Raw genomic sequence first — 23,351 nt, forward strand, 5'->3', positions numbered from 1 at the left:
CTGTCATCTTCCGGCCTGCGAGGGAGTTGACCAGCCAGGCCCAGCTCCATCAGGGCTAGCCTGGAAGAAGAGACTCCTCCCTCCATAACTGTCATCTTCCGGCCTATGAGTTGACCAGGCAGGCCCAGCTCCATCAGGGCTAGCTTGAAGAAGAAGAGCCCTCCCTCTAGTCCATCTGCCTTGGTCCAGGCCTCAGAGGGAGAGAAGAATGCTGGATCTGATCCCCTCCCTCTCACCATTCCCTTCTCCTTTTGTGTCATGTCTTTTTATATTGTAAGCCTGAGGGCAGGGAACCGTCTATTATCCCCTCTGTTGTAAGTTGCCCGGATTCCCAGTGATTGGGCGGCATATAAGTAAATCCTATTATTATTATTATTATTATTATTATTATTATTATTATTATTATTATTATTATTATTATTTCCAGAATAGTGACCAAAATGATGAAAGGTCTGGAAACCATGCCCTATGATGAATAGCTTAGGGAATTGGGTATGTTTAGTCTGGAGAAGAGAAGGTTAAGGAGTGACATGATTACTAAGTTTAAATATTTGAAGGAATGTCACACCGAGGATGGAGCAAGCTTGTTTTCTGCTGTTACAGGGACTAGGACCCATTCAAATTACAGGAAAATAAATTCCATCTAAGAATTAGGAAGAACCTCCTGACAGTAATAGCTATTTGACTGTGGAACACTCTGCCTTGGCGTGTAGTGGAGTCTCCTTCTGTAGAGGTATTTCAACAGAGGCCGGATGGCCATCTGTCGAGAGTGCGTTGATTGTGTATTCCAGAATGGCAAGGGGTGGGATTTGAAGCCCCTTGTGGATTCTTCCAATTTTATGATTCTACTCTATGATTCTATGATCATGAAGTACAACATGCCCTGTTACTTTGTGTGACCAGTTCTTGAATATTAGGAAACGAGTTTCTGACTTTGCTTAGAAATTAAACACCTCCAAGAAGCCCTCTAGAGCCAGAATCTTCTAGCACAGAGATAACAGTGACAGATTCTGTTGTCCCACATCAAATTCCTGTTTAAAAGAAAATAAAAGCTTTGATTATCTTGGGAAATGGCACTACTTATCTGTGGGACCATCTGCTTCTTTGTCAAGAAGATAAACTACCATCTTGCTCATGGGAGGGATTTTTGTTTTATTTTGATTATTTGCCTGCCTCACTGGAGCAAAGCACTCACAAGCTGCTACTAGTGGCACCCAGTGCAGGAGGACAAGTCTTAGCATTGCCAAATAACCATATGGTACTTTCAACATGGATCCTTTCTTGCCCAGTAGTCAGTAGAGGTACAAAGCTAATCTTGTTGAGTTTCAGATACTGAATATGATATGATGTACAACAACAACAGTTTATTAATGACAACCAAATACAGGTTATAGCCATCAAATTACAAAAATAATTAAAACCCTTTAAAACTTCCACAATTAGCTCTATAACATATAGAGCAATATGTTTCCACTAAAATTACAAAAATATTTCATACAAAAACATCACAATTTTCCACACTCTATTCAAATTAATATGATCTGTTTAGTGCAGATTCCCATGCAGACCTTTATTCTCAAAGTCTAAGAATATGATATGAGAAACAGATACATAGTTGTATAAAACAATTTTTGTCGTTTGTTAAGGCATCTTTTAAAAGGGGAGCATCAGAAATTCCACAGAAAAAGACTGCTTTCCCTAGAAACTTTTATTCAAAGATACAAATGAACCTGTCTTAGGCATAAATACTTATTTGGGTTTTAAGCGATCCTTGCTTTTTAGCAGCATTGCCAATTCACTTATACCTGACACTTTGTCCTAAGAGAAAATAAACACCAGACAGCAAATAGCTGCCTGGGTTGAGAATTGTTCAAAGACAGTTGTTGATACCTATTTTACCTTCTTCAATTAAAGATGTTGGTTCTTAAGGCCAGAGTTTTCCTGGAGGAAGACAGGAACAGCCCTGGATCTTGCCAATAGAACACGGCCATATTAAACAAGGCCATATTATGTAAGCTATACATTTAAATGTACAGTTCTTTCCAACCTCTAAACTACATAAAAGGAAGTAATTACATAATGTGGAGGATAGAGCCTATTAAACACTGCATTGCATTCCTAAACAACACGACTAGGAAGTACAGTGGGACCCCGGGATACGAATGCGCCGCCTTACGAAATTTCCGGGTTATGAAAAAAATCCATTGAAAAAAACTGTTCTGGGTTATGAAGGTTATTTCGGGTTACGAAAAAATTTTTGGTGCTTTTCGGCGCTTTTTCGCACGAAATCGCGGCTTTCGCTATTAGCGCCTATGGCTTTTTCGGCTTACGAAGATTTTCGGGTTACGAACGCGGCGGCGGAACGAATTAAATTCGTAACCCGGGGTACCACTGTAGTGTATTTGGGTACTTGGCTCCTAACTCCTTACCCGGCAGTGAGGGAGACATAGAGGCCAGCAACTTGGTCTGGAAATGAAGCCCTATGAGAAATGTTTGAGAGAGTTGTGTATGTTTAACATTAATATCTGAAGGGCTGTCATGCAGAAGACGGAATGAGCTCATTTTCTGCACTTCAGGGGATCCAATGGATCCAAATTACAACACGGAAGAACACAACTGAACATTAAGAACAACTTCCTGGCTGTAAAAGTTATTTGACAATGGAATAGACTGCCCTGGAGGATAATGGGTATATTATCTATAGAGGTTTTTAAACAGAGGTTGGATGGTCTCCTCTCAATAATGTTTTAACTGTGGATTCTTGAACTGGCAGGGGATTGATGCCCCTTGGTCCTTCCAACCCTATCCTGCTATGCTTTTATAAAATCCGTAAGTGCTCTGCTGCCAAAGAAGTGTCACTGCTAGACAAAAAGGAAGGGAATTGGGCTACTCCAGCATGCCACAGTGGGAATAGATCTTGTTGCTCCTGAAATGAAAAGTGTCATATCAACTAGCCCCACTGTGTGTGTTAAAGCAGAATAGGCATGAGAACAAAGTGAAAGGGGTGTCAGAAATGAAAGAGAGCAGAACCTGAGGGGGTGGGTAAGGGATGGGTAATCATTCCTGAGATCTTTCCAACTACACATAAGCATGTTACAAGTCATATGCATTTCTCAGTAGAATATAAAAGAACCTATTGAGAGATGAGATTCCCCCCCCCCAAATTCTAGTGCACTGTCCAGTGAATTCTAATTCTTTACATTAAAACTGGAATAAATATTTTTAAAGGACATTCCAATCTAAGTAATCTTCATACTGTGACAATGTCATACTTTTCAAAGCCAAACTTAAAATTATTTTAGGTCACCATTAAGAATACATAGGAAACTACCAGAATGAACCAAAATAACAAAATGTAAATGTTTTTTATCCTGTCTCCCTGCTGTGGAGACATCTATCAAACTCTCCCACCATTTAGATGTCTTGAGATTCAAGTTTGGGAGTGAAAGTAGAGTGCAGAGGGAAATACCTAAGGGGAAAGAAATGATATATGTAACTCCTGCTGAAAACTGGCAAATTAGAGTGTTCTGAATGTCAGTTTCTCTGGCCAGAGGACAGTATCTGTTTCCTTACTGCCTCTTGTTTTCTCTTCACAAGATAACAAAAGCCATGAGGCCTATTCTTCTGCTTCCCAGGTTAAGTAAAATGCATTATTAAAAGATTCAGTACTGAGGTTTTAAACTTCTGTTGAACATAACATAGATCCCTCTGCAAAATGAAGTAAGCCATAGTTCTAACTGCTTTCATCCTCTTCAGTAACTAAGGTGATTTCCTATTGGGCCCATGTCACAGGATGGATAGTTCTGTTCACCATCCTTATTAGGAAGCTCTGAGGTACACAGCCCCTCTAATGCTGGAAGAAATTTCCCCACAGCAGGGGAGACAAAGCATTTATTCTGACACGGTGTCTTGCATGAATGGCTGGTCTTATGCTTAGCTCATATATTTGCAAATTGGCTCAAAAACTAGAAAAATGTTCCAAATTCATATATGGAAAAACTAGAAAAATGTTCCAAATTCATACAAGCATGCAGGGCTTTTGGAACTATTGTCCTACTTAATGTTTGTATGCATCTGCCAGTCTACTACAAGTACTCATGCCAAATCACAGGAATGCCTCTTCATCCTGACAGGATGGATATCTGGCCATAGTTCCTAACATCTATACTGGCACAAGGGAAGGAAAGCATATTCAAGGGGATTTGTTCTACATCTGATAATTCACACATACACTTTATTACAACTGACTGGTTGAAGTTAAGCTGAAAAAATTAGGCTGTGAGAGCTCTTGATCCCATGAAACTGAAGAATGCTTTTTGACAGCATTCAACTGATTTTATCTAGTTCTAGCCATTCAAATGGGATTTATTTAAAATAAAATAAACGTATAATAGGTAGACATTCCAAAAATGAACACCCATGTAGGTGTTATCAGATGCTCTGTCAGCCAAAAAACAAAACAAAACAAAACAAAAAGCAATGCTTATACACAAAAAGCAATGTGTGCAACAGGTAATACTTAATTCTGTAATTTAGCCACCAAGGATGATGTTTGCACATAAGGTACAAAGTGGCCATCCTGATAAGGGGGCTCTGGAAACTGTCATCTTATCAAACAATCCTACATAAAACACATAGAAGCTCAAGAGTGGTGGTGGTCTCCTTTGGAAAATCCCCTCTAATCCCTTGGGACTGTGGAGTAGGATTAACCTCTGTCCCTTCCCTTTTCTGGATCCCTGGTGAGATTGCTGGAGAAGATACAACTTTAGCTAATAAACTCAGAAAGAAACAAGATTATGTTTCTGGTCAATCCTCATCCTCCTGCACCTCATCTTCATTGTTAAAGGGATGGTGGAACCCTAGAAACTGTTGGAGGATTCTGTTACTGGAGCTTGTTCAGTGAGATACTAACATTTTCAGGATGAGAGCAGAGGAAGCTATCTTATATCACTAGTCATTCTAGCACAATATTGTCATCTCTGACAGGAGCTCTCCAGGACTTCATTCAAGAATCTTTCCTAGTCCTATCAAGGAATCCCTGGTAGATGCCCATCTAAATGTGAATGTGGCCCTTCTTAGCTTCCACAATCAGATGGAAATAGGGTTTGTTCAAGGGGTCAACAGATATTTTTTAAAAAGTTGCTCCAGAAAGACTTGATTGTCCTGATTAAAATACAGGACTATACTTTAGAGCTAAAGCTTGTATTCTGCTGGGGGATATATGAATAATGACAGCAAAGACAGCCCTCTGCCCACCCGAAGGCTTCTAATGTAGCTTCTTTGGTCCCTGCCTTCTTTATACCAACAACCTGGGAGTTTTCTATTTAAGAAATCAAATGCCTGTTTTACATCTGTTCCATGTGCCTGGAACTGTTCAGTCCCTTAGGTCCCCAGGACAAAACAGTGACACATCTCAGCACAGATAAGCACAATTTCCTTCACGTAGGACAAAAAACATCCTTTTGAGCATTTTGGGGCTGACAGGCTTTGCTAGTTTGAACTTAATGCATAGCATTTGAAAGTAAGGAGCATACCAACCACAAAAAGCAGAGTCTGTGCTCCTGTTTTTATGTAGTTTTCCCTATAGATATTTCACCTTTTTGCTTCACAAGCATTTGTTCTGATGCTGTAAGAGACATTGCGGTTGATTTGCTTCTCTCTTCTAGCAGCAAAAAAAATCAGATGACCTAGTTTGTCATTTTGGAGAATGGCTGTCACCCACGCAGGGCAGATAACCCAGGGAGAAGCAAAGAGGGGCAAAGCAACAGTTTCTACTCATATGGTCCAAATGTGTTGCAGGCATTCGGACCACTGACCAAGTGCAAGATACTAAAGACAAATACCAAGTGTCATGCAAGCCGGCTTGCACAGTGCCTCCCTGCAGTGTACGCTCCTGCATCTGATGCTTGGAAACAGAGGGTGTCTATTGTTCCTTTGGTTTCCAGAGAGATTTAAAACTGAAAAATTGTACAAAATGCTAATCATCAAACATTCATAAAAACTGACAAGTGACAACTCTTCTTTTAATTGTATAGGCAAAAAGAAGTGATTTAATCTCTCTTAAATGCAGACTCTTTTGATCCTTCTCTAGCAATCTTCAGTGGGTTTTTTTAACCAGTTGGAACAGATGGTTAATGGCAGGGCTAATCAACAGCATCACTTTGAAATGACAACATTCTCCATCAGAAAAACCTCAATCTGCTTTCCAAATCCCACCACATGAGGACTCAGTGTTAGGAAAGGCAAGAGTTTCCCAGGCTCTATTTCCTTGACCCAAATACCTTGATACCCACATTAACTTTGCTATCCTGACACAAGAATCAGGTGCATGATATCAGAATGTCCTTTTAGCTCATTCTACCAATCTAAAACCACCTTAGTTCTAGGTCTCAACTGCTACAGTAAACAGTACCTAGTATGATTTGATCAGAGGCTTCCCAGTAAAATTATCTTGTACATAAGCATCAGAAACATGGATTCTGAACTCTTTAACAGCATGTAGATCACCCAGTATTCCTGCATGTGTTTTCCCTTTCTGAATCATAAATGTATGGGTGTGGGAGTAGAGAGCTATCAGCCCAAGGAAACTCCATCACCATGATTTCTTACCTGCCTCTCCCTATGGCTCAAGGTGAGGAAAACTGATAACATAAGGTAGAAATGTATACCTATTATGAAAATTCATAGGTTTTAGCACCTCCTGGATGATTAACCTCTTGACCTGTGATTCTATGATTCTATAATTCTATCTAACCTTTGACTCATATCAGGAATTCACGTTGGATGAAGAAAGCAAGCCTGTGTCCCATTTCAGTTCATCACCACCACTACCATATATCTTTGTGGTTGCTGAAATAGGAAGAGGCATATGATACCCCTACCTTTGAGGTATAATATTCCCAAAATACAATCTGGAAAGTCTAAAAGATTGTACCCTAGCCCACTTGTCCAGCCTGGAGGAGGAAGCAAAATGTCACGCCAGACAAATCTGAGAAACAAGGGGGAAAAGTCATGCTAGAAAAATCTGATCTTTTTTTTTTTGAGAAAATTACCAGTGACAGATGAAGGGAATGCCATAGATATAGTACATCTTGATTTTAGTAAGGGCTTTGACAAGGTTCCCCATGACATTCTTGTAAGCAAGCTTGTAAAATGTGGGCTAGATAAGGTATCTGTTACATGGATTTGTAATTGGTTGACCAGCCGAACCCAAAGGGTGCTCAACAATGGCACTTTTTCATCCTGGAGAGAACTGACCAGTGGGGTCCCACAGGGGTCTGTCCTAGGCCCAGTGCTATTCAACATCTTTATTAATGACTTGGATGACAGTATTGGGGGCATACTTATCAAATTTGCAGATGACACCAAATTAGGAAGAATAGCTCATACCCCAGAGGACAGGATCAAAGTTCAAGATGACCTGAATAGATTAGAAAGCTGGGCCAAAGCTAACAAAATGCAATTCAAAACAGAGAAATGTAAGGTACTACACTTAGGGCGGAAAAAGGAAATGCACAGATATAGGATGGGGAACATCTGGTTGAATGAGATGACATGTGAAAGAGATCTAGGAGTCCAAGTAGACCTCAAGTTGAACATGAGTCAACAGTGCAATGTGGCAGCTAAAAAGGCCAATACAATTTTAGGCTGCATCAATAGAAGTATAGCGTTTAGATCAGAGGTGCCCAACTTAGAAGGAGGTAGGGGCCGAAATTAAGGTCTGCTAGGTTGTTCGGGCCGCCAATAGGTTTAGGACAGGGAAATGTAGGACATTTAGTTGACATGTAGGACATTAAAGAAAAATTGAGGACATGACCAAATAGAAGCTGGAAGCATATAAATGTAAATCCATACTTCTTAGCGATGCTGAAAATGGGGGACATTTTGGAATCCCTCCTCCTGCACAGGAAGGCTGGGAGACATGTCCAGGAAAAGGAGGGAAAGTCTGGTCATCCCTTCCTTCCTTCCTTCCTTCCTTCCTTCCTTCCTTCGCTTGCTCGCTCGCTCGCTCCCTCCCTTCCTTCTTTCTTTCCTCCCTTCTTTATTTTTTTGCTTCTTTCTTTCCTCCCTTCCTCCTTTCTTCCTTTCCCTCTCTCCCTCCTTTATTTCCTTGCTTCTCTTTCCTCCCTTCCCCCTTTTTTCCTTTCCCTGCCTCCTCCCTCCCTCTCTTCTTTCTTTTTTCTTTCTTTTCCTCCTCTTACCCTCTCCCCTTCTTTCTTTCCTTCTTCACTTCTTCACTTCCTTGATTCTTTCTTTCCTCCCTTCCTTCCTTCTTTCTTTCTTTCTAGAGGAGGAGGAGAAGGAGGAGGGGGATGGGGAAAGAGATAAGGATGCCTGCGCACCACATTGTCCTCCTCCTCCTCTGCCAAGTCATTCGCTTTTGAACAGTTTGGAGGTTTTGCCAGGTGGGCAGCCTTGCTGACTTGGCAGAAGAGGAGGAGGACAACTCGCTGGGCAGGGGTCCTTGTCTCTGTCCCCCACTGATGGGCGGGCAGCCTTGTGAAAAGGAGGAGGGGGAGGAGGGGGGTAAGAGACAAGACAACCCGTCCACCGCATTGTCCTCTTCTGCCTTTGAGCGGCAAGGCTGCCTGCCCAGTAAAAAACCCAGGCCATGTGAATGACACAGCAGAGGACAACACTTTCCCCCCTCCTCCTCTGTTGAGTCACTCACCTTTGAGTGGCCTGGGGGCTTTGCCAAGTGGGCAGCCTTGCAAGGACGAGGATCCTGAATCCCAGGCTGCTCGCCAAAAGTGCGGTGGCCTCCTCCTCCTGCACCATTTCCATCCACACCCCAGTGAAGACTCTGGGCCCCTTATCTTAATGAGCCACACCCCTGCCCTCTCTCGCTCTTTTGCTCTCTCACTCCCTGCTCTCTCTCTCTGCCCTCCCAGCTCTACACTGCCACTTGCCCTTCAAAAAGCTCCTCCCTCTGGGCCTCACTCCCTCTGGGGTGAGAGGAGCTGTAAGCCTGCCCCCAGCAAAAGCTCTCCTGGGAGGTCTGGGGGTAGAGTCCATTGCTCCCATCCTCCAAAGCCCTGTGCGATCAGGGAGGACTCTGGGAGCCGGGACATCCTCCTCCTCCTCCTGATTATTTGGCCCCAGGCCTCCAGAAATCCTTTGGCGGGCCACAAGTTGTGCACCCCTGGTTTAGATCAAAGGAAGTAATAGTACCACTCTATTCTGCTTTGGTCAGGACCCACCTGGAGTAACATTTCTAGTTTTGGGCACCACAATTCAAAAAGGATGTTGAGAAACTAGAGCATGTCCAAAGAAGGGCAACTAAAATGGTGAAGAGTCTGGAAACCATGCCCTATAAGGAATGACTTAGGGAGCTGGGGATGTTTACTCTGGAGAAGAGGTTAAGAGGTGATATGATAGCCCTGTTGAAATATTTGAAAGGATGTCATATTGAGGAGGGAGCAAGCTAGATTGTTTTGTAACTTCGTAACTACTCCTAAGTACGTAATTCCTTCATGTATAACAAACCCCTTTGCTCATGTAGATATTGACATACAATAAAAGGGTTCCTTTAAAGCCCTCTTCTTCCCACACCCTCTTCACATGCCTTTGCTCAGGCATGTGTGCTTGTACACATATAGGATTCTCAGCTCCCACAGGAGAGGGAGGGAAAAATCTCTGCAGAGGCGGGAAAAACAAGATAAGCCCCATCTGCATCTTCCCAATAAGTTAATGAATCACATGGATAAATTAGTGGGTGGTAGCAGCTAGTAGGATGTGGTGCCTCACTGGTTAAGATGCTGACACTGACAATTACAAGATCAGCAGTTCAAGGTCTAGGCCAGTGATGGCGAATCTATGACAAGTGTGCCAGAGGTGGCACTCAGAGCCCACTCTGTGGGCACATGTGCTGTCGCCACAGCACAGAGTTTGCTAGAGTTTGTTACTAGAAGGTCAGCTGGACATGGTATTTTGCAATAAATAAGTGGGTTTTGGGTTGCAGTTTGGGGACTCGGCCTCTAAAAGGTTCACCATCACTGGCCTAGGCACCACATGACAGAGCTCCCATCACTAGTTTCTGTCAACCTAGCAGTTCAAAAGCATGTAAAAATGCAAGTAGATAAAAAGGTATCATTTCAGTGGGAAGGTAACAGTGTTCGGTTCAGACATGCCAGCTACATGATCACAGAATTGTCTTTGACAACGCTGGCTGTTCAGTTTAGTAATGGAGAGGAGCACTGCTCCTTACAGTTGGACACAATTTGACAACGTTATCAAAGGTGAATACCTTTACCTTTTACCTAGCAGCTAGATAAATCTTCAGGGTCCCCCTCACCTACTCAAGACCAGGAGATAGGGTCAAGGAGCTTGCTACACAGGGTCAGCAATGCCCCATGGTAGCAGGAGATTCATTACAACTGGTCTAAAAGAAAAAAGAGTGCCTTCCTTTATAGAAGAAAAAGTTGGTCCTGCATCCTTGTGGCTGGATGGGCAGTCCTGAAGAATTTAAAATAGGAATGGGAACTGTGCAATCTGCCAAAGTCTTTATTTTCAGCCCCCAGAGCTGTCACACACATCACCAGGTTTTATTTTATTTTTTTAAAGAAAAAGATAAAGAATCAAGCTCCTATGGGGAACAAATCTTGGATAAGATCAAACAGACCCCTCCCTCACACCCCATTTTAGCCTTCAAGATAATCTTTGAGAAACTAGAAGTGATCCCCATCAGAAGTGGCTGGTGCAGCCTAAGTCCAGTTGCGTAGAAAAACATACTCCAGATTCTGATCTAGAATACCGTTTTTACTATACCAGAAAAGGGGGTTCTCTGCACATCAAACCACATAGTGACAAAAATGTAACAACTTAACAGGTAACAGTAAAAGAATTCAATGAATTTCAATTTAAATAACAAAAATATTGATTTACCTTGACTATCTCATAAAAGATCTGTGTTCCCTTTTTAATTATCAACAAAATTTAACTTGTACTGCAAACCTAATGAGGCTGTAGCACTTTCAGACATCTTCTATACTGCAAATCTAGGTTCTGCAGCTTTACTCCTGAAAGATGGAAACTACCCAATAAATTTAGAAAGCACAGAAGCCCAAGTATATTTGTTGCCCTAACAGCCACAATTTGTCCAGGAATTAAAATGTAACTAATCAAGAAACTTTGTGGATTTATTAAGAGGCTTGAAAGTTGAGGGGGATCAATTCTCCCTGGGAAATAAAGAAGTTAAACTGCCCTAGTATAGAACAAACCAATAGTCTCTCTGAGATGGCTTTTCTGCCCATTGCCTCCTGCTCCAGTGACATTTATTGCATTCAATACATTAAACTTAATGGAAACTACTAAAAAGCACTAAAGCAATTGCTCTGAGGCTTAACTCTTCTTTTATCTCTCTCCTTCTCCTTCTTTCTCTTGGTAATTTAAGCAGGAACATTTCTTGAACACAATTAATGTTGTCATATGCAAGTTCCAAAGCTGTCAAAAGATATTACGCACTTCTATGTGCTTCTTCAAGTATAAATTAGCACAAGGTATACTAAAAGTAGTAAACTCGCTTCTCTAGCAGGTCATCATTACGAAACCAAAGAAGACAAAGGTGGTTGTCTTATATGAAAAAAAGCTACACAGCTACAAAATTCTGATCGTATCTTCAGAGAGTGTATATATACAAGATCATATGGTCAATAAAAGCCACTTCAGATCTTACTTTTTGTATTAGTTTCTGGATATTAAATATATTTGTACAATGCCTCTTATTAGTACTGCACATGTATATAAAAGTAACATGGCTATATACCATTATTTTAAAAAGCTAACAGTGATTTGGAAAGTTTTAGCTGTATTCATTCCTACTCAGAATATAACCACTTGAACCAGTTGTACACTGGTACCCCGGGATACGAATGCGCCGCGTTACGAAATTTCCGGGTTACGAAAAAAATCCATTAAAAAAAACTGTTCCGGGTTACGAAGGTTATTTCGGGTTACGAAAAAAAATTTGGTGCTTTTCGGCGCTTTTTCGCACCAAATCGCGGCTTTCGCTATTAGCGCCTATGGGGCTTCGGCTTGCGAATGCTTTTCGGGTTACGAATGGCGCCGCGGAACGAATTAATTTCGTAACCCGGGGGAGCCCTGTACCTTGTTTATGTCAGAAGACTGTACAAACTCAGATGTATACAGATCAGAATAACGTAGAACTTGGGAATGTGGTGTGGCAGTATCTATGGTTGAGAACAAGTTTGCAAAACAAAACAAAACAAACAAAAAATCCCAACCCTTAGTTGTTTTGTAAACACTTTTTTTAAACTGAAATGAAGAAATGAAATGCAGGAGGGAAAGATGAAAATAAAGTGAGCAGTTCTACACAAATTAATATTATTGAGCAAAACCAACTCTGAGTACATGACTGATTACATCATAATTGGTGTCCAATAAGAGCAACCATGAGACAGACAATCATTGCAAAGGGAAGAAAAGTTCAGATAAGAGGGCCTGGACATAAAACGAAAGGTGGTATGGTGAAAGAAAATTTTTCCTACATGTTCATTTCATAATTCAAATGTATTGCTACAGCAATGTGAAAGAAAAGTGGCACAATGCTTTTAAACTGAATACACCAACATGCCCTTCCATGTGCAGCACAAATCACAGCAATCAACTGAAGGCTGTCGCTGTACTGCTTGTTCTAGCGTTCTGTGATTACATTACTTCACCATCCATTGACAAAGGCATCTATCTCAGAAAATGGCCAGTAAACTTGCCCAAACAGTCTGGGGACCAAACTCAATTACTCTAACATACACAGTACAAAAGAAAAACTGAACTGGAGGACACAGCAGCTACTGAAATGTAAACATGCAGTAAGTAATATGACATAAACCACATATCATATAATTGGAAAGGAAGGGCATATCAAGAAGCATGCTGACTTAATCACAATAACCAGTTGCAAGTACTGCTTTGTGGAGCTTCCTGCACTTTCTGAAATTGGTCACAATAACATATCTTAAATTTGTAAGCTGGATATTCAAAACATTTTTACCAACTGTACGTTCTTGCCTATGTAACACTCTGTACATCACTGCCATTTTTGAGCTGAATAACAATGCTTTAGCATTATGAAAAGCAGTGATGTAAGCCACAAATAATCATGTGATTGCTTGATTAGTTATTTTTAGGTTACAAAATTGGATTTCTTATCAAATTTTAACTGGAACTGTCCCCAGAAAAGGTTGTTCAGTACTCAGATCACACTGTTGCAAAAACAAAAACAAAAACAAAACACTGTGTCTTTCTCTATTTAGTCAATACATTTAACATGATTTTCCAGACTATTAACAGTCTGTCTGTACCATTTAGTTAAATAATTGTTCAAAACACAGCAATACATATTTTAGCTCATTAATCCATCAATTGGCTGGTTAAAAGCAGAGCACTTAAGATGTGTTTACTCAATATTCAAAATCAGAGCTGGGTCACCTATCTAATACAGATCTATAGCTCTTCTAGTAGGTTTGGCATCCTCTAAGATAAGCGTATACTGTACTAGGAGTGAGCCAAAAGGTGGAAGGAAATTCTTAGACATCCTCAGTAGTGGCAAAATGCACCCTCATCTTTTGGTAATTTTTGTGGAAATCTGAAGAATGGGTTCAAACGTTTAGCCATTATACAGGGACAGAGATAGGAAGGAAAGGAAAGGAATACAAGCCAAGTCAGTGTGGTGATGCAAAGACTAGTTGCCTCAGCAACAGTGACATGCTTCCTGATATCCTTCCCCTTCTAACACCAATTCAGAGTGAGAGCAATGCAGTTGGCTTCAGTTGCCTTCCACAAAATCATTACTCTCCCTGTGTAGCCTGAAATTGGCTGGTCTCACTGTTCCCAGAAAGATGATCCAGTTTAAAAGATGCACAGTATAGAAGTGACTTTGAGAAATGTGTAAATATTTGAAGGTATTCAGTGAACACTTCCTCACCCCAAAGCTTTAGCTTCATACTAAAAACTGAACTGGGCAACTACCTAGCATTGTCCTAGCCTCCCTTCTGGAACTAAAGGTTCTATCCTCTTCTTTCTTCGCATCTTTCTCTTTTGACATTTTCACCACTTCACTGTAATGCTTCTCTTTGAAAGAAGAAATCAAACAAGTTCCCTGCTTCCTAATAATTTCTCCTCAAACTGTTCCGTGCATCAGAGTTGATTTCATTACCTGCCGCCTGCTGCTGCTACTGGTTTTATTTAAAGCACAGGCGTACAGTGAAAAAAGAATTCAGCATGACCTCTCTGAACTGCTGGGGGATGAATGCTCCACTGCACTGACAGGGAGAAGCTGCTTCCTTTTCTTAAAACTACAGTATCAGACTAAGCTGAGCATTGCAGGAAAGCCTCCCACATCCAAGCCCCCATTTTCAATTACTATACATACTGAAAGGGATTTTTAAAAGCATAGGCTGATAAATTCCACATGGAAGAGATGAATGTAAAATACAACATCATAGAATACAGTCATGGGTAGAACAACTCTTGGCATGAAAACTGAGTTGAGTATATTAAATTTCTGGAGCCAGGCAGTACTCTTTCTACAGATCAAATGCACTAAGGACAGCCAGAAAAAATAAGGGTGTTCCACCACTCAGCCATATAATCATGCCCTGTTGTAGGGAATTTCAATCTCAAATTATAGCTGAAGTAAAAGAACTGTTGACCAAGTCTACAGCTAGCTACTGCCATACTGTGAAACTCCTAAATTCCAATTTTCTTTCCATAGGTGTTTCCATGAACAGGACCAGATGACCAACCTCCTACTCTCTGAAGTTATTCTATCTTCTAGAAGACCATTTACCCAAACGCTGACAGAGCAGGAAACAGAAATCAAGTTAAATTATGAGAAAATGATATACAGTCCGTCCTTGCCTTATGCGGGGGATTCGTTCTGGATCCCTCCGCGTAAGGCGAATTCTGCCTATGCTCGAGCCCCATTGGAAACAATGGGGCTCGTGCGCGGCGGCGCGGGCGCCCATTCAATTGAATGGGACGCGCCGCCCCTTCCGCCCCCCGCGGCTTGAGCACGTATGCTCAAGGCCGTGTATGGCGCGGGCGCACTGTATAAACCTAATTGCTCTCCCTAGGAAAGATCTTCTCATTTAGAAATGTACTTAAAATAGATATTCAAGGCTTAGTGAATTCAATTATCCTGAGGGGATCAGTATTAACTACCATGTGTCTTCTAATTTGCCAACAGTTCTCATAAGAAGCACATGTGTTTCTTTAACTGGCAAATCACTTTGTTGCAAACTGGCAAACCAGTCCACTGCCATTGTTTTGTAGCATACAGTGCGCCTGTGTCATACACTGAAAGCCACGCCAGAAGAAGCGGGCACAAGCCCCCCCCCCCCCCACCGGGGGGGGGGGGGGGGGGGTCCGGAACGGATCCCCTGCGTAAGGGAAGGGACCACTGTATTACCAGGGTGAGCAGATATCGAGACACATTTACAAATGAGGATGGTCTTTAACCCTAATGTGCACTCTCTTATCATATGGAGTGATCTCTGAGCAAATCATTTTTCTGAAGCCATGCTTCTCTCTTCCAGGACTTTGACCACATGACAGCATAAGTCCCAATTCCAGCTTAAGAGCAGATAGTCTGACAATTTGATAAACATCATATGGGATAATATGAGCCAGACTCTTGGCAGATTAACTCTTCCAGACAGCAGTTAGTCATAAAGAATCACCTACATACCTAGGGAAAAGAAGTATGCAACTCACCTGCTCTTCTGAGAGCTGTGAGATGTGATTCACAGCAGCGTAAGACTCTATCTTTGGATTGAAGTGGTTGATGATGGCTCTGAAACAAAGAGAGGAATTTTATACCATGTGCAAAAATTACAGAAACAATCTTCCCCATTCACCAGTGCTGAACAGAAGCACTTTCCTCTACTGTACAGTGCAGTTATAAAGCCATATTAGCTGACAAGACTTTGTGGGAAGAGATAGGATATAGTTATACAGCATATCATGTTTATACAGCAAAATACTTATAAAAACTGGATCAGTCAATGGTTATCCTACTTTTTTTTGCCAGTACACTAACATAAAAACCCCAAGTCTCCCTGGAAATGATTCTTCAATATGTCTGCTTAAAAAGTTCATTAGTGTACACACATGTGCATGCACACACATACAGAGCCTTTATTTCTACATAGTCACCCCAATACTTCTGTTTCAAAGAGTATATTTATACATTTTTTCTTATTTCACAGGTAAAAGAAATAGAACCAGAAGGTTTCACAATTACAGTGCAACATAAAATTCTGCTGGGCTGTGTCATTTGAATCTGGATCAAAGAAAAATGGAGTGGCCTATGATAGCAGTTTCACTGCCATTTAATGGCTGCATTTTCAAATAATAACCCCAGAATGTTCGGATGTTTACTTTCTTACTCAATTGAACAGAAATTAGATATGAGTTGCTAGTGTCCAAAGCTGCATCAGTTTATGGAAAGAAAGAAAGAAAGAAAGAAAGAAAGAAAGAAAAAAACACAACCCAAACAGTATTAAGCTCAGGTCTGCCTGCATATAATATGCTTGTGGCTTTTTTTGTTTTATAAAGACAGAGAAGACTTAGCTGTTTCAGGCTATAGTAACTCCTATATGAGCAACATTAGCTCCCAAAGTGTCAGGAACTGGTCTATAGAAATACTGTCTCTTGGCCATTTGACAGCCAGACTATTAGAAACTCTTTAAGTGGAAGGGCATATCAAATATATTTAAGATTTATTTCAATTGTATCCCTCCCAGGTACATTTTATCAACCAGGATAGGCAAGGGTTTGCTCTGATTGTATGACTTCAAGTCATTTCTGATGTACAGTGACCTGAAGGTGAACCTATCACAGGGTTTTCTTGTGCAAAGGGAGTTTGCCATTGCCTTCTCTAGAATTGAGAGAGTGTGACTTGTCCAAGGTCACCCAGTGAGTTTCCATGGTCAAGTGGGGGTTTGAATCTGGGTCTCTAGGACACCTAGACCAATATCAAACTACTACACATGCTGGATTCTCTAGGGAAGGAGCAAAGAGAAAACATTAGGATATAACTTCTTAAATACCCTATCTGAATCTTAAGCTGATGCTTTGTGAAACTGAGCATCTGTGCCTGAAATGCAGCATGTATAACAACAAGAATAGAAGCAACATTATTTGAAAAGTGCTCAGCAAGCAAGTTACAGGAAGTGTGAGACTCTAAGGATAACAATAACATAAGATTTGAAGTAACTTTCACTTGCACCTCCAACATGATGCTATATCCCAATAGAAGACTGTTATGGCTTATAACTAAGGGGACATTTGGCTCTTCAGATATTTTGGACTACAAGTCCTGTTGTTCCTTTTCATTGGCCTTTCTGGATAGGGTTTCTGGAAGGTGAGCTGGACTACAACTTAGAACAGGGGTAGGCAACCTTTTTGAGTCGGGGGCCGGGCTGCTGTCCCTCAGACAACTGGGGGGCCGAAGTAAAAAATTAAATAATTAAATATTTTTATTTAAAAAATTAAATAAATAAATAAACTGGGACAAATGTAGGACAAAAATTTCAAATGGAGGACACTTTTTCTAAAAAATAGAGGACACGCAAAAAATTGCTGATTTTTAAAAAAATGTTAATATAAATGCATGTTTCGGAGGCTTCTATAGACAATTACCCCCCTTGCCTGCTGCTTGCCCCCCCCCCTTGCCCGCCTCTTCCTGATAGGCCAAAGGCCCCATGCCCTCACGCGAGAGGCCAAAGGCTCCGGTGGTGTTAGAATCCTGTTAGTATTCTATCAGATAGTGTTTTGTAGTGTAGTATAGTAGTTGGGGGATGATGGGGCTTTAGCTGCAGTAGAAGAGTAGATAGTGATAGTTAGTGCATAGCAGGGCCAGGTGTCTTATCTGGTGGCCTTGAGGGCCTGGCTCTCCGAGAGCTCAGAGCTGGGAATGTGCTTTCACTTCTGTGGGAACCAGGAGGGGCTTCGCTTGGCGGGTTTCTGCTTGGGAGGGGTTTTGGTTTTTGGGGATTCTGTTACTTTGTCTATGGGAGGGTGTGGTTAGTCTCAGCTAAGAAGCTGAGTGAAGCACATGTCTGATTCTGGATCTTTCAATAAAGTGCTGTTGATTATATCAATCAAGCTGACTGGTTGATTGTCTGGGATTCTGGGTGCTAACTCTGACAGGTGGCAATTGGCGGCAGGACCGGGCTGGGGCCAGTCCCAAGGCCTTGCCGGACCGCATCTGGCCCGCGGGCCGCAGATTGCCTACCCCTGACTTAGAAGACCAAGGTTTAAATTCCCACTCTGCCATGGAAACTCATTGGGAGACCCTGGGCATGTCATACTCTCTCAAGTCTCGGAGGAAGGCAAGTCTGAATCTTGCCAAGAAAAACCCAGGATAGGTTCACTTTAGTATTACCATAAGTGGGAAAGGACTTGACGGCACACAACAACAACAGTCTGGAGAGTTAAAGACAATGAAATGTCTTTATTGTTTTAACTAAGTGGGTGCATATCAAAAATAAATCTTCACAAAGCATGAATTTCACTTTTGTTTTATCGTGTTCAAGTTTCATCAAGTTTCTACTGCTACAGAGACCACATCTAATTGTGATGTGTTGAAAGACTTATTTTGTATATAGTAAGTGAGATCACAGCACTTATATGTTTTCATGAACATGGCCAGTTTGATACTACAGGGAAAAGGAAATGAGATTTTAAAAAATCACAAACAGGAAGACCGCTATCATTAGGAATAATTACTGGGAAATGCATTCCATAAGGGAAGTTGAAGACTACTCAGTTTTAGATGGCTGAAGAGCTGGTGTACTTATCTATGGAATTAGGCAGATCTATGTAAATTTATAATAACCTAGGCTATGCCCTTTCCGCCTTCAGGAATGATTAACCTTGCATTCTATTTGAATAGAGAGTTCAGCTCCCACAATGATCTGCTCTATCAGCATATATCTATTACTATGTTATTACCTTATATACAAAAGAATTAAATATATATATATATATGGGAGCCCTGGTGGCGCAGTGGTTAAATGCCTGTACTGCAGCCATTCACTCAAAACCACAAGGTTGCGAGTTCAAGACCAGCAAAAGGGCCCAAGCTCGACTCAGGCTTGCATCCTTCCGAGGTCGCTAAAATGAGTACCCAGACTGTTGGGGGCAAATTAGCTTACTTGCTAATTAGCTTAATTGCTGTTCACCGCTATGATCTTTGGAATAGCGGTATATAAAAACAAAAACAAACAAAAAAAAATGTCTACCAGAGCTTCTTTGGATAAGAAAGCAAAGTATCCTCTTCAAATATGTTTTTTACAAGAACTCCAGAATAGTTACAGTTAACCCCACAGAAAGCATCAATTGGTCCTATGGGCTGAATGAGATGGGTTTTGATTGACCATAACTATTATCTACAAAACACTGTACATTACACTTCAATCTTTCCTATGATTTCAAGTTGCTGAAATATGCAGATCTTTTGCACGTTGAACCCTCTGAATCCACTTCACTTTTCAGCTATCAAAGATTTTTCCCTAAATCAGTACTTTGAAATGCTTTACTTTAAGGAATATTCTGGACGGAACTGTACAGAACGAGACAAAATGACAAATAAAAACAGTCCTAAAACAGTTGTGTTCATCCAACAAGAAACATGCTATCAGTCATTATGGTGTTGTCTCTGTCTCTAATAAGGGGGATAATTAGGACTTAACTGTAAAGAAGTTAGCATACTATGTGATGAATTTATGCCTGTTGGTTGCATTGAAGGGCTGGAATCTGTTACAGGCTGAAATAGGAAACGCATCATACACACCTTTCCCAGATTATGTATAACCAAGCTGAAATACTGCACATTTAACAAAAAAACCACCATACCCATTCAGGATTATTATCTGGCCAGCTTCCGAACAGAGAAGTGCTACAAAAATTACTCTTCAACCTGGGGTTAAAATTCATAAATATGCTACACACCTATCAGAACTCAGATGGAGGAAACCCATCTCCCAATACTGTGAACAAACACTTCAAAGTAACTTCACTTTTTCTTCTCTCAAGACAGTTAGGGATAGGAATGGCACGAAGCCTTGCAAAAACCTTTGTTGTTATTAACTGCTGTCAAGTTGACTTTGACAGGACAATCATATGAATGAGGGACCTCACTGTCTGCTATACAGCAGGCAAATCACTCTTTCACCTATTCTTAAAAAAAACATACAGCAAAACTCAGACCCTGTCTAAAAAAGTAGGATGATTCTCATCTCAAAGTAAACTGCTCTCATCCTTTGTGAATAGTGACACTGATGGATTTCGCTTATCTATGCCAGCATCATAAAGCAGTACTAATGTATTGCTGGACCACAAAAATAATTAGTTTTGGTAGGGCTTAGCACTTATGAAAGTTATTGATTCTCTACAAGCTACATCAAGCATGACCTTTTATTCCCGCCATACTAGAGTAAGTAGAAGGAGTGTTTGGTATTCATGAGATGCTGGTAAAGGCCTCCTTCATAAACACAGAACATATGACTGTGCTCTGCTTGACAGAATATTTAAACCCATCCTGCCCACATATTTTAATGCCAGAGAATCTCTTTGCGGGAGAATGGGGAGAGTGATATACATTATCTCTTGCAAGTCTTCGCAACACATTATGTTGAGACTTGAGGAGCTCCTCAGCAATAATACCTATAATTGATAGCCATTAGCCACACTCAAAAGACAGGGGCTACCAAGTATTCAAAGAAAATATTGGCCAATGAGACAAAGGACAAGTTGAAATATCCAAGGAAAATAATCTTACAGACAGCTATTCAAAATACACAAGTTTTAATATCTCAAAGGAGAACTTAGAGAAGTGACAAAACAGCCAACATGGTTCAAAACTGATGTTCTTATAAATTAACAAAAACAAACAAAAAAACTCCCAACATGTTTTAGCTCTGTGAGGCAAGCAACAGAGGGAACTGTAACTGGGGAAACTGCTCTTATCAAGTTGACAACCTTCACAACTGCCTATCATTTTTTTAAAAAAAAAGTTGGATGATAAATCTGTGCAGGGTGATCAGCTGAGTAAATCTCTTACTAAACATTATCAGTCTGTTATCAATTTAACTAAATACTGTTTGCTAAAATGACTATTTCATTACTTCAACTCCAGAAGCATAAAGGATACTGAACAAAACAGGCAAAAAAGGAAACCTGCAAAAATAGCAACAAAGAATAATGATAACTTTTTTTCACACTTGATGCTAAGATGGATGGGCTTATCCTTAATGATATACTGAATTTAGGATACACCAACTGATGCTTCCTCGAATTCACATGTTACAGCCCTGCAGTTGACCTCAACTCATGTCAGCCCTATGGATGAGACATCTCCAAGATCCCCTGTCCTCAACTGCTCTGATCAATTGCTGCAGCCCCGGGCACATGGCTTTCCTGATTATCAATATCTATCTGGCATATGGTTTCCCTCTCTTTCTATCGCCCTCTACATTTCCTAGCACCATTGTCTTTCCTAATGAATCATGACTTTTCATGATGTGGCCAAAGTACAACAGTCTCAATTTGATCATCCTGGCTTCTAGAGAGAGTTCAGGCTTGACCTGGTGAAGCACCCATTTGATTGTCTTCTTGGCACTCTTCTCCAGCACCACATCTTAAATTAGTTTATTTTCTTTCTATCAGCTTTCTTCACTGCTCAGCTCTCACATCCATACATGGTGATGGGGAACACAATGGCTTGGACTAGCCTCACTTCAGTGTTCAGAGTTATGTTGTTGTACTTTAGGATCTTGTCTAGTTGTGTCATAGGTGTCCTTTCCAGTCCTAATCTCCTGATTCCTTGACTGCAGTCTCTGTTCACTGTCATTGAAATGTACATTATCATAAAACAGTGTTCTAAGACCACTGCGCTTCAAAACGGGATCTATGCTAACATTCTACCCTTCATTTTCAGACTAATAATCCAACAAAATTATTTGCTCATGGGCAAATTATTTAAAAGTAAACTACGCAAGACCTAAACTATCAGAAGACAAATTTCTGCAACCGATCTGGAATGTTTCAGACAAGTATCCAAATATATAATAATATATAGATCAGCCCTAGCCAGGATATTAGTTTACTATAAAATGAGAGCTGAGCTGCTTTGAAAAGACAGCTGTTTCCCTAGAAGGCTTCAATGCCACACAATAAAGCCATATTGTGTGTCATAATGTGTGATAAATACATGCAGTCTCTTCTACTGTGAGTATATATGGAAGTAACCTACTGCCAAGTATGGCTTTCTTCCCATTATATGTGCACAGAAAGACATTCATTTGCTACATACTGCAGAGTGCATATAATTCTATTTCACAAAACTGTCACTGAAGACAGAAATAACTTTATGTGAAGGTGCTCCTGGCCACTAGTCATTGCAGTGGTTTGATGGATACACATGTCATTGGTTAATGATCTAAAGCATGTAGAAGTCTGTTTTCAGATTGGAATAGGAGATCTATGACCCTGCAGATATTGATGAAACTGCTCCCATAATCTCACACTTGGCCAAGGGGCTGGTAAGAACTGGAGGGTCACACCATAGATTTCCCTGCCCTGTTCCAAGACATAAAAACAGTCAGCTGAGACAGAAGGCAGACTCTTTATGCAAAATGAATGCACCTATTTGGCAAGAAGCTGCTGGTAACCCTATCTCTGCCTTAGCAGTGTGCCTTTTCTCCCCAGATGGACTAGATAAAAGAAGCCCCTATGTTGCAGAGTTTTCCTCCCTGTTTTACACTGAATAATTTTAATCTCTGAAACTGCTACAGTAAGTGGGAAATCAAGACATATGCTATAGAAAGAACTCCCCTAAATCCTTGAAACATTCTATGTCATCCTTCAAAAAGGAAAGAACAGGGTTTTTTAAAGCAAACTTTTGATTCCAGTATGAGAACAACTGCTAATTCTAGTCCAAAATTTTCATCTTGAATCTCACACTTCATTCCATACACCTACCATGACCTGTATACTAAAAAAAACTAACAGTATTGAGGCCTGTACTAAGTCTCTACTTATCTTAACTTTCTGAGTTCTTGGTTCAGATGACAAGTTACAAGACCCCTCCCATGGCATGAGCTTTCTATCCCTATACATGTTCTTGAGACAATGCATGCTGGAGCTGCAGATATGTAATATTTTTCAGATCACTAGAATTTTCCTTAGTTTCTTCAAATCCTGTTTCTCAAGAAAGAAGTCTAGTAGGGTTGTCAATCAAGGAAAATTGTATGGATTTTTAAAATTTGTACAGCTCTAAACTATTTCCTCAATTAAATCTAATGGCATCTACATTAGGAAGCCTCAAC

At 40.7% G+C, this 23,351-nt stretch overlaps 1 protein-coding gene across 1 annotated transcript in view; it reads right to left on the bottom strand.

The window, feature by feature from the left end:
• Positions 1 to 23,351, bottom strand: part of LOC121925936 (armadillo-like helical domain-containing protein 3) — a gene marked incomplete at its 5' end in the record, with an annotated part of 82,019 nt that overhangs the window by 34,130 nt on the left and 24,538 nt on the right. The window contains one exon of the mRNA XM_042458501.1: positions 15,733 to 15,811. Within this exon, the coding sequence (XP_042314435.1) occupies positions 15,733 to 15,811 (79 nt within the window). The remainder of the gene's footprint in view (positions 1 to 15,732; positions 15,812 to 23,351) is intronic.

The sequence above is a fragment of the Sceloporus undulatus genome, chromosome 3 (genome assembly GCF_019175285.1).
Source record: "Sceloporus undulatus isolate JIND9_A2432 ecotype Alabama chromosome 3, SceUnd_v1.1, whole genome shotgun sequence".
Lineage (NCBI taxonomy): Eukaryota > Metazoa > Chordata > Lepidosauria > Squamata > Phrynosomatidae > Sceloporus > Sceloporus undulatus.